The 12,458-nt window shown below is 41.2% G+C and overlaps 1 protein-coding gene across 1 annotated transcript in view; it reads right to left on the bottom strand.

Moving 5' to 3' along the window:
- The window catches only part of AR (androgen receptor), a 186,197-nt gene that overhangs the window by 76,823 nt on the left and 96,916 nt on the right, over positions 1-12,458 (bottom strand). Inside the window, exon 2 of the mRNA XM_034949545.3 lies at positions 10,268-10,419. Within this exon, the coding sequence (XP_034805436.1) occupies positions 10,268-10,419 (152 nt within the window). The remainder of the gene's footprint in view (positions 1-10,267; positions 10,420-12,458) is intronic.

Raw genomic sequence — 12,458 nt, 5'->3', positions numbered from 1 at the left:
GACAGCTCAGCATGGGGAGGGAGCAAGGTACAAAGAGCCAACTGAAGGCCTGTCAAACAGCTTGCTGCATCTGATGAGATTCCCCACAATAACCTCCAGATTCCATAATGTTCCCCAAACAAGCCTCCCGCTTTCACATCGCCGTGTCTTTGCTCAGCCTGTTCCCTCCTCCTGCAGTTCTCTTCCTACCTTTTTGTATTTGGCAAACTCTTATCCATCCCCCAAGACCCAGATCAACCCTTAACTCCTCTGTGAAGCCTTCCTAAACTTTCCAGGTAAAATAAATCATTCTCTCATACTGTCTGCTCAGGGGATTATGTACCTACTTTTAGTACAGCAGTAATCTCACTCTTTTATGTTGGTAACTATTCATCACATAGCCACTGACTATTTGTATGACTTTGGGCAAATCACTCAACTCTTCTGTGCCTCAGTTCCCTCATTTGTAAATTGAGGGTATACAGATTGAATAAGAAAATGACTACAAAGCATCTAATGCATATTGACTGCTCAATAAACAATTTTAGCTGTTATTTCATGTCTCTTATCCCAGTGCCCGGTATAGGTCTCATGTACACAGTAGGCACTGAGTGTGGAATAAATATATGTTATGTGGGGAAAGTGCCAGTCATTACATAGCCATGTTGGATATCACTGTAGTCAGGATGGGTCTATAAAATCCTTACCAAAGACAAGACTGGTATTCTGTAATCTTCTCTGGGTTATAGAGCCTCTGAGATCCATGTAAAAGCTATGAATATGCTCCCTAAAAAAGTTTATACATGCACATACACACAAAACAACCTTGCAACAATCCTCACACCAAGAAATGTCTTACAGAGTCCTCTCACTATAGAATACCTTTATTACTCATTAACTTACTAGGGAGGAAGACATACAGTTACAGAAGACGGTCTCACACAATGGCAAAGGCAGAGATGACTATCAGGGACTAAGCTCCTTCTAGGAACCAAGGGCCATAAATGCTTACTATGCTGCCTCACATAATTCTTGAGAATTGCAAGGTAATGACCTCTGTGACTCTGCTAATTAGCTATTAGGCAGGAGAGTCTCTCAGACAGAAAACTAGAAATGGCAGGGAGGCTCTCATTTCTGCCATTTATAGGCTATACAAACCCAGGAAAGTCATTTCCTCTCTCTGAGCCTCACTTTCCTTTTCCATGAAATGGTTTGACCAGATTTTTTGATTTCTAAATTCCCTTCCTTCAAGTTTTAGTGTTTAAAGATACTGCAGTTTTGAACACTGCAAATCTTTTAAGTATTTTTATGAAATAACCTGTGACCAAATCAACCATCCTGTAAGTAAATGAGCTTGTGACCTGTAGGAATGTGCTTATGTAACTTAAGGAATTGTTAGAAGTCCGTGGTCTTCAGGGTCCACATCCAGATACCACAATGAAATCAAGGTCCATCCACACAATGATGTGACCCAGGAGAGGAAGGAAAAACAGAATTTTAAAACCCTAATATAGGAAAACAAGTTGCTGCCTCTATGACTTTTTAATTCTATCCTGAAAGACAATATTCTCTATTTTCTGACATTGAGGAGGAGGGAAGTGGATTTCTCTTGCTCGTGGCCCCATGGAAAACACTCCGTGGGATGCTCTGCTGAGAAGGCTCAAACCAAAGAGCCAAGGAACCATGAATCTACATTTATAGCCACACATCCTGTCTAAGCTCTTTCTTTAGCTTGGTCATAAGGAGCAAAATTCTCATGAGCACAGGTGTTAAGTTGTGCTTCCTGTTCTATAGTCGTGTGACAACAGTGAATTAAGAGCTACCATGCTGGGTCTCATCAGAATCAGAACTTTCCCCTGAAGAATATAAGTTAGTAGAAGGACTATGGCCCACATGTCCCTCGCACATCTAATGAAGAGAGTTGCTGATGAACTACCAGCGGTTTTAAGTGCTTGGAATTTTCTTAGGAAGACAAGTTCCCTGTGATGTTAGCGATACTTGGTGGTTTCTCAGTTACTCCCCACAGTACTTAACATCTTTCTTAACTTCTTTCTCTCATATTTGACTCTGCTGTTGCTCTTCATTGCTGCCTTTCTTGTTGCCTAGGCATAGTACTTGGCTTCTATGTTGGCTTATTTGAGGAGCTGCTGTGACAGAGCAGAGTGAATGCTGCCTTTGACCCCAGAAGACTTGGGTTCAAATTCCAAATATATTATTTACTACCTGTTGATGAACTGGCAAAGCCTCAGTTTACTTATATGGAAAACCAAGAGAATAACCTCTCACTCTGTACCAAGAGAGTTGCGAAGTTCAAAAGGACAGCAGATAGGGTGGCCTTTCATCCACTGAAGAGCTTTAAAGATTGCCACATTTTCACGCCTGTAATCCCAGCACTTTGGGAGGCTGAGATGGGTGGATCACGAGGTCAGGAGTTCGAGACCAGCCTGACCAACATGGTGAAACCCTGTCTCTACTAAAAATACAGAAAAAAAAAAAAGCTGGGTGTGGTGATGCGCCCCTGTGGTCTCAGCTGCTCAGGAGGGTGAGGCAGGAAAATCACATGAACCTGGGAGGCGGAGGTTGCAGTGAGCCGAGATCGTGCCACTGCACTCCAGCCTGGGTGACAGACAGAGCAAGACTCCGTCTCAAAAAAAAAAAAAAAAAATTGCCACATTTATGATCAATAAGCTATAACCTCCTGGAAGCAGGCCCTGTATCTTGCATATGTCAGCCCAATACCCTATATGTAGTAAGCACTCTGTAAATATTTACTGACTGAATGCATGAGGATATTACTACCAGGCCTGTTCTTATGAGGTGCTCTGCAGAGACAGGCATTAGTCTAGATAGGAGGAATAGTGATTTCACTGGAGTGCCTCAGTAGTCACCACACAGCCTGGGAGCAAAGGGACTGAGAATTCTAAACCTTGTTCCCTTTATCAAGAGTCATTCACCTCCAAATCTCAGTTCAATTTTCTGCAGATTTGTAGGTAGAAAGCTCACTAGCATCTGTACAAGGCTGAAAGCAGCTGCCTAGCTATGAAGAGACAGGGAAGGAACATGAAAATCTGAATAACAGTTTCCAGAAGTTGCACACATGGCTACTATAACTGAAGATATTGTTGTTTTACAATGATGGCTTCTCGCAGAATTCAGTTATTTTGAGGAGCAGTATGCTCCTTGCTGTGGGTCTAGAACCCAGAGAATTAATACATAATTTCTATCTCTGAAGAGAAAGTGAGTCTAACACTTATCCTCACAACAGCAGCCAACTGCAAAAATGAACTACCAGAGTTTGATAGTCACCCAGCAATTCCCTGAAAGGACTGAAGAAGCTTCTGACTGCAGAATATGGACAGGCACATAAAAAATTGATAAGGGTTACTGTAGCCTTGTAGTATAGTTTGAAGTCAGGTAGCTTGATACCTCCAGCTTTATTCTTTTTGCTTAGAATTGTCTTGGGTATATGGGCTCTTTTTGGTTCCATATGAAATTTAAAGTAGTATTTTCTAATTCTGTGAAGAAAGTCAGTGGTAGCTTAATGGGGATAGCATTGAATCTATAATTTACTTTGGGCAGTATGGCAATTTTCACGATATTGATTGTTCCTATCCATGAGCATGGAATGTTTCTCCATTTGTTTGTGTCCTCTCTTATTGCCTTGAGCAGTGGTTTGTAGTTCTCCTTGAAGAGGTCCTTCACATCCATTGTGAGTTGTATTCCTAGGTATTTTATTCTCTTTGTAGCAATTGTGAATGGGCAAAGTCTTCATGGCTAAAACACCAAAAGCAATGGCAACAAAAGCCAAAATTGACAAATGAAATCTAATTAAACTAAAGAGCTTCTGCACAGCAAAAGAAACTATCATCAGAGTGAACAACCAACCTACAGAATGAGAGAAAATTTTTGCAATCTATCCATCTGACAAAGGGCTAATATCCAGAATCTACAAGGAACTTAAACAAATTTACAAGAAAAAAATAACCAACCACACCAGAAAGTGGGTGAAGGATATGAACAGACACTTCTCAAAAGAAGACATTTATGCGGCCAACAAACATATGAAAAAAAGCTTATCATCACTGGTCATTAGGGAAATGCAAATCAAAACCACAATGAGATACCATGTCAATGCCAGTTAGAATGGCGATCATTAAAAAGTCAGGAAACAACAGATGCTGGAGAGAATGTGGAGAAATAGGAACGCTTTTACATTGTTGGTGGGGGTGTAAATTAGTTCAACCATTGTGGAAGACAGTGTGGAGATTCCTCAAGGATCTAGAACCTGAAATGCCATTTGACCCAGCCATCCCATTACTGGGTATATACCCAAAGGATTATAAGTCATTCTTCTATAAAGACGCATGCATACGTATGTTTATTGCAGCACTATTCACAATAGCACAGACTTGGAACCAACCGAAATGCCCATCAATGATATACTGGATAAAGAAAATGTGGCACATATACACCATGGAATACTATGCAGTCATAAAAAAGGATGAGTTCATGTCCTTTGCAGGGACACAGATGAAGCTGGAAACCATCATTCTCAGAAAACAAACACAGGAACAGAAAACCAAACACTGCATGTTCTCACTCATAAGTGGGAGTTGAACAATGAGAACACATGGACACAGGGAGGGGAACATCACACACTGGGGCCTATTAGGGGGTGGTGGGCTAGGGGAGGGATAGCATTAGGAGAAATACCTAATGTAGATGACGGGTTGTTGGTTGCAGCACACCACCACGGCACGTGTATACCTATATAAGAAACCTGCATATTCTGAACGTGTATCACAGAAGTTAAATATAATGAATTAAAAAATAATAATAAGGGACTAGGAAATTGGTAAGGCATGGTAGCAGAAGGCAATGGACTCAAAAGATCTTCCAAGTGACAAAAGTTATGTAAGCATTACAGATATTTACATAATGGTGCAAGTGCTATGGCAACTTCTTATTAATCCCTGTTTCATAAAATGCACAGGCTATAAATAAGCAGGCACAAGGCCACCATGAAGCAGCAATGGCAAATTCTTGGCATGGCTCCCGAATTGGGCACTGACAGAGACTTGGGTGGGCACCAACTGCAATGAGTTACAGAGCTAAATTATTTCTTCTGCAAGCCTGTGGTCTAGTCGTGTTATGGGGAGGCCCAGAATTAAGCCAGTGAGTGTGCGAAGACAGAATCATGAGGTAATATATGGCAGATCCACAACTCTGCTGGCCTCCTGGGATCTACTTTCTATGAGACACACAGTTTTTCCATGACACTTGGTACCGGAGAGTCCCCAAAGCCCTTCCTTTTTACCATCTGGAATATATGTGTCATCCAGAAAAGTTCATTCATATATAGTTCATAGTTATCCACACATTTACAACACAGAAGTCTAGAAAATATTTGAAATATTTTCAGTTTCTCCTCTGGGTATTGCAAGGAGGAGTGATCTACTAGATCATTAAAACAAAAAAGTATCCTCTTCTAGCATTTCTAGACTTATTTATTTTTTCTCTTGTTTAGTAAATAAGCTCAGGACCAAGAAGCCACTAGGCCAGGTATTCTGTGCTAACAAGATGTTCAAACTTTGACTGGCCTACTAAGATACCAAGAGATGGAAAAACATAAAACCTATGCAGATTTATAAGTACAGAAGTGATTAGCTAAAGCACAGGTCAACAAACTGCAGCCCATAAACCAAATCCACTCTACCATCTGTTTTTGTGAGGCCCAAAGAGCTAAGAATGATTTCTAAATTTTTAAATGGTAAAAAAGAAAAATAATATTAAACAACATGTGAAAATTAAGTGAAATTCAAATTTCAGTGCCCATAAAGTTTTATTGGAACACAGCTACTCCCATTAGTTCCAGTATTGTCTATGGCTGCTTTCATCCTACAAAGGCAGAGTTGAGTAGTTGACACAGAGACCATATGATCTACAAAGCCTAAAATATTTACTACATGGCCCTTTACAAAAAAAGTTAACCAACCCCTAAATCTAAAGTCTGTCTGTGACATTTAAGAAAATCAGAGGCAGAAACATGAGAGGAGCTTTGTGAAAAGATCTCTAGGACTCGCAAAGTCAGGATCAGTCAACTCCTTGGCCAAAGATACCTGATGAAGGCTCTGTTGAAGCTGCAAGCAGATCCTCTTAGCAGAGTTAATTTGCCTCTGGGAAATGTTACTTGAAAAGTCAGGGAGTGAAGGGGACACTGATATGCACCAAAAACTCTCTGCTAGACTCCAAACTAGAGGCAACATTCAATTCCACATGAGTTGAGGTGGGAAAGAATGGATTTAAAGGACAGAAAGAGTTCAATGAGGGTTCACTTGCATTTCTTCCCTAACAAAAACCTGGAGTGAGAGAGAGAATCAAAGCCATACTTACATAAAATTTGCTAAAGAAACTAAATTGGGACCTATTGTAAACATCAGTGAGGATGGTGTAATTCTTTGAGTTCAGAATGTAAACTACAGTTTCAATTTTATGATGTGTACCAAACAGCACTCCATGTGTACAAAACAAATGGACATATAATCTTCAATGTTTTACTAGAAAATGTCTGAAAAATAGTAAATTCTTGAGCACATAATGCACATGATGGATTAATTAACTCTCTTTGAAACATAATGAGGTAGAGATGGGGATTCATATCCTGATTTTCCAGATGAGAAAATAGAAAAGAAAGGAAGTTACCCAGCAATGATCACAAGGAGAAAATCTGAGTCCTGAGTTTTAACTCACTCCATCCATAGTACACTCTCTCAGCTGGCTCTATCCCCATCTGAAGATTGCTTCTTTAATTGATTAGGATCTGGGATTAGTCACCTTCTAGGAAAGCAAGACCAAAAACTTATGCAGGTATAAATACATGTGAGTTTGCTGAAATGATGATGATTATGTTTGTAATTTGTAGAACGGTCACAAAATGTCTAAGCTGGAAGCACATTTTAAAATATCTAGTTCAAGTCCGTTGTTTTACAAACAAGGAAAACTGAGGTCCAAAAGGGAAAATTTCTTATCCAAGTCTATACAACTAAAACCTCTCTGAGCCCTTACCTCTGTTTATGTGTATTGCCTTGCTTTGACTTCCTGGTCTCTTAGCATCCCAAATGCCTTCCCTTTCACCACCCCACTCATCCTACCCACTCCATAAACCAACTATTTCCCTCCATGCCTGTTTCTAACCCAGAGTTCATCCCACCAAGCACTCAGACACAGACTTTGACCAACTTTCTCTCCCCATACACACTTTGACCAAGTTTCTCTCAACCAGAATTTGGTCATTTTACCCTCATGGCTTAGTAGCATTATTTTTTCTCACCACACCCTTTTTTCTATGCAGACCCTCCCTGCCCAGCCTCACCCTCACCCCAATTCTCCAACATTACTGACAAGGAGAAAATGTAGGACTCCCTCTTCCCACTCTTCCTCAACAACAAAACCTGTCCAGATTACAACTGACTCTGTGCTGAGCCCTGCACCAATGACAGCCTAAAAGTCCCATGTGTTATAAACCACCAAAGCTAAAAATATATTTCTGTCTGAGATGCCAGGCTTTTAAGTCCTGTACCTATGCCCATTCCAGAGATTTCTGAAACTATGAATTAAGTGATAATCAAGACTCTGAATACTCAGTCCGAGTTAACTGACTACAACAAGCAAGTAAGGAAGAGAAAGATTTTTGTTTCTATTTTCTCTAAGACAGGTATAATTTGATGTTTCAACAAGCCAGACTGAGAACCACCTCCAGAAAGGCCATATGGGCGATAAAGATGCATTGTAAAAATGGAAAAAGAAAACCAAATCAATAAATGTCCTCTTTGGGTAATAAGACAGCCCCCTGCCTTCAAACAGGGATAATGATGGCAGTAAAACCAATCCAACAGCTTTACAGATGGGAGGAGAAAGAAAACACCAGTAATTTTTTTTTGCTTCATTCTGGTGTGTGTGTGTGTGTGTTTTCTAAACCACCTTCTCCTACCTTCAAAGGGCTCAGGACTGAAATCTATGGTCCATATTTCAAAATAACCAGGGGGCTCAGAAGGTTCCCTTTTCATTGTTTTTCAAGGAATCCATTGCTGATTTTTCATATTTCAAGCAGGCAAGTGCATTTGGCCCTATGAGCTCACAGAGTTTCCCTAACTTAACAGACTCTAAGGTGTACAGCGTTTTGAAACCTTGCTGGATTTCTGTGTGTTCTGTGAGTTGGGTGATTCCCTCCCCAAAACCTCATTTCTTTTCTTCCCTGTTCTCAAATGGCACAGGATCCACCTCATTGCAGAGCTCCTCCCAGGCAGCCCTGCCAGCTGCCCTTCTGCCTGCCTCCCTCCTTCAGCTCTAACTTCTGCAGAAAGCTCCCATGTGGGATGTATGATATGACAGCAAAATCTTCCCTTTCACAATGTGATTGAGCATTTCCCCTGTTTTCTGAAAATAACAATTTAGTGACCCATATTTGTAAAACTCAGAGGAAGCATCAAGTATAATCTAATCTATCTGACTATTGAATTTGCTTGTTTGTTCACTTGAACTCCTTTCCCATCTGATATGGCTGCTATTACTGTGGTGCAGTGCCTGGGCTTGCTGACACACTACCTCTAGATGAGTGCTCTGTTTCATTCTCTGCTCTATAGACAGGGCCCGCTGGGTGAGAGGGTATGGGGAGGTGCCAGGGTCTCACTGGGGAAGTTGGGGTGGTCTGAAGTCTCTGGAACCCCTCCTCATTTCCTTTTCTGACAGCCATCCTTTCATGAGTACTCTGAAGAAAGAAAGGCACTGCTCTCAGGCTCTTTAGGCACTGCTCTAGGCCTTACTGCCTAGACCTAGACATTAGGGCCCTGGGCTTCATATTAGCCCAGCATAAACAGTAGCAATGGGTAATTTGGGGGTATGAGCTGAACATGGGGCATGTTTTCAGTAATACCAAATGATAGCTGCCTTCTTGTAGGCCCTGAGGACTGGAAGAAAACAACATGGCAGCTTCTGTTTTATAGATATTTCTGCCACCTAGCCAAAATGATGAATCAACACTCATCATTGTGATTGGCTATCACTGAGGAGGTCAGTTAAAGGGCATTCTCTTTCTACCTTTTCTCTAGATGCTTCAAACTCTCTGGTGCTTCTTCCATATTCTGATGACTATCAGTACATTCGTGGTGAATGGTGTGGCCTACATACCTATCTTTTAAGACTGTTCTCAAGGTTTATAGCTCTTATAGAAAGAAAGGTTCTCTGTTCTGGTTCTGAAGTGGAACTCAACACTTCCAGCCAGTGAGAGGAAAGAGAAAGGCCTTGGCAGGAAGTACCTCTTTGGGGAAAGTTGGGGCAGAGGTGAATACTGGTGTTTAACAAGGGGTCTGGTCCCAGAGCACAGCATCTCTCTCTAGGGGCTCCTCATCAATGTCTCTTTGAGAAGAAAGCCCTCAATACAGGGTGAAGTGGATAAGCAGGAAGCTTAAGCCCTGGGTGGTTAGAAGAAGGAGACATTACCGTATATAAGAGGCCTGAAAATGGGAGTTTCTACTGCAGAATGTGGGCTGAGCGCCTCTAGAGGTTGAGCAGACATGAGTTGTTCTAAGCTAAATAAAACTAAGGAGCTAGGGCTTGAGCCAATTTAGCCAGATATAAGATGCTACCTTAGATTAAGGTTAGGGACTAATGGACAGGCTTTGAGATCAGGTCTCTGGAGAGGAGAATAAATGTGTTTCTTCACTCTGAGTTCTTACCTACCTAGGAACTATTAATGCAAAGACAGGTCCCAAGGAGGCCACAACAGGAGGGAGCAGGTGCAGAGACTGATAGTCTGCTGAAGAGTGAGAACACTCCCTTTCTGGGGCCGAGGCCAGGAAGCCTTTGCTAAGGAACAGTCTCATATTCATCCCAAGGAACAGGCTGGGGACTCAGTTGGGGTTTCTCCACTTCTAACCTCTCTAATAAGGACAAATTTTTCCTTTACTAGCCAGCAGAGTAGAAAACAAGAAGGGAGGAAATTAAATCTTTTCAAATCATTAATTTTTCTTTCATTTCTAGGACCCACTGAGCCCCAAGCCCCAGCTGGGACCACCTTCACTGCCTACATTGCCTGTACAAACAAGGCTGCTGAAACCAGGGAACTAGCAAGTACAAAAATTTGCTTCCTTAGGCTCCTAAGTTATTTGATAGGGCCTTGCCAATGACTCTATTTCTGAGATGATAAAATCCTGGGCCCTGAAAGGTTAGTGTCTCTCTCTGGAAGGTAAAGGAGAAAGGGAAAGAGAAGTGCATGTGCAAGACCCTTTACCTTCAGCGGCTCTTTTGAAGAAGACCTTGCAGCTTCCACATGTGAGAGCTCCATAGTGACACCCAGAAGCTTCATCTCCACAGATCAGGCAGGTCTTCTGGGGTGGAAAGTAATAGTCAATGGGCAAAACATGGTCCCTGGCAGTCTCCAAACTGGAAAGACACAAAAAACCAATGCAACACATGTCACTGAATGGCAGAAATAGGCAAGTGAAGTCTGAGGTCTTCAGCATTAACCTGCAGGCATAAATGACTATTATTCATTGCTCAAGTGAGTTAGTGTGAAGCTGAATTTTCTGAGACTTCTCCTAAAGATGATGGTTGTAGGGTGTGACTGAGCCTTTTTGGATCTTGCCAAGGGATTAGGGAAGTTCTGTGGGATTAGCCAATCTCATAGTCTATGTCTATATGCGGGAGCAATGAAGGCAGGAAACCTGAGGTTAAGATATCTAACTGAAGGTGGTGTCCAGGCAACATTTTCAGACTAATTAAATGATATGAACCCAGCTTTGTAACTTTACCTCATCCAAAGGGAGACCTATAACAAAACCAGACCAAATATCAAAGTGATTTGATGTTCCTTGCTTTAGCTTCGTGAGCCTCAAATCTCATCTATAAAATAGAGATAATATCTCCCATCCTATTGAGCTGCTGCTGTGAGTGGTAATATAAATCAGATAATGGATAAAATGCCATTGGAATAAATACACACGGATCGTGATTAGTATTATCATAAAAGTCTTGTTCTTTTTTTTGCCCTCATTTCTTCACTTTCCTTAGGTGTTTCTCTAGATCACATGGACATCCGCCAGATTCCATTCCACAACGTAAAGTACCAAGCATAATCCCTATGCCTGAAGCTTCTGTTGAAAAAATGATGTACAATGATTCTGGACATCTTTTAGGCTACCATCAAAATACTTGGCCACTGGAGCTTCAGAAGTCACCTTGTCTAACTGCCTTTCTCCAAGAACATCTGTGCCCAAGCTCTTTCAGGTGGATATGAAGGAGAAGGGCCAGAAAGCCAATCCTAAAACCTTCATGGAAGGTTAATTCTCAGTCTCCTATAGTAAAAAATTCAAGTTTGAACAAAATGGAACATTGTTCTCACTACCCAAAGGTCAGCTTTTGTCATTCCTATGTCTTATGCCTAAGCATTAAACAAAACTCAAATGACATTCTGGGTTACATCTGCTTCAGGGAGATGACAACTGCCCATGCTATCATTCACAAGAGCACAACTGCTATATTTTATAAGCACTTCTTCCTTACTAAGGAATGAAGGAAAATGAGCCCTAATGGGAGCCTGTTTGTTGTGTCAACACCTAACGAAAACTCTGTGAAGACAAGCTTATTTTCTCATTTTAATATCCATTGTACAGATGAAAAACGTTAAGACTTGGAGAGGGGAAGTGCAGGACAATTTGATTACAAGTCCAACACAGTTTCCATTACCCTATTGTCTTCTCACCACTCACCTTTACTTTCCACCAAATGGCCTTTTGGTTTGAATGTTCAGCACAGTCATCAGAATGAAAAAAAAAAACATGAAAGGTTATCCTCCCCTCAACCCCAAGTGAACAGCTATGTCAGGACAAGAGCAAAGAAAACTTTCACTCACTTTACAAGCACTTTACCAGCAAGACACAAATATCAGCCTTTATTCAAGTCCCAAGTACAACAGAAAGCAATCAAAAATTCTACTGATATGCAAACCCAGTGGCTTGATATCATGGCCTATCTTCATTCCCCACAAGCCTTCCTTTCCCTGCCCTAACTAGAAAGCCAGCAAGAGCACTTCCAACAAACCAAGGCTAGCAAGGCCATAAGTTCCACATGGAAGGAGCTTACTTCCAATATATAATTCAGCTAAATGCTAAGATCATTTCTTTTGGCTAAAAATGTCATTTCCTTGGGTAAAAACTGTGCCCCCTTCCTCGGTCCTGAATGAAACATGGAGAAGAAATAGAAAATTTTCACAAGTACCTTTCTCCTTTCTCCACCTTTTTGACTTCTGTTACTAACACAAACAGTCCAAATAGAATCAGAAGAACATGTATTTAGGCACTCTATATGCCAGGCCATTTCATACATATCATCCCATTTAATTTTCCCAACAACCTACCAGGTAGCTGTGTATCATCCCTATATTGCAGAAGAGGAAACTGATGCTCAGAACAATTAAGTAAACT

The sequence above is a fragment of the Pan paniscus genome, chromosome X (assembly GCF_029289425.2).
Source record: "Pan paniscus chromosome X, NHGRI_mPanPan1-v2.0_pri, whole genome shotgun sequence".
In the NCBI taxonomy this organism is placed as follows: Eukaryota; Metazoa; Chordata; class Mammalia; order Primates; family Hominidae; genus Pan; species Pan paniscus.
This window is presented reverse-complemented; position numbering and strand designations above follow the sequence as displayed.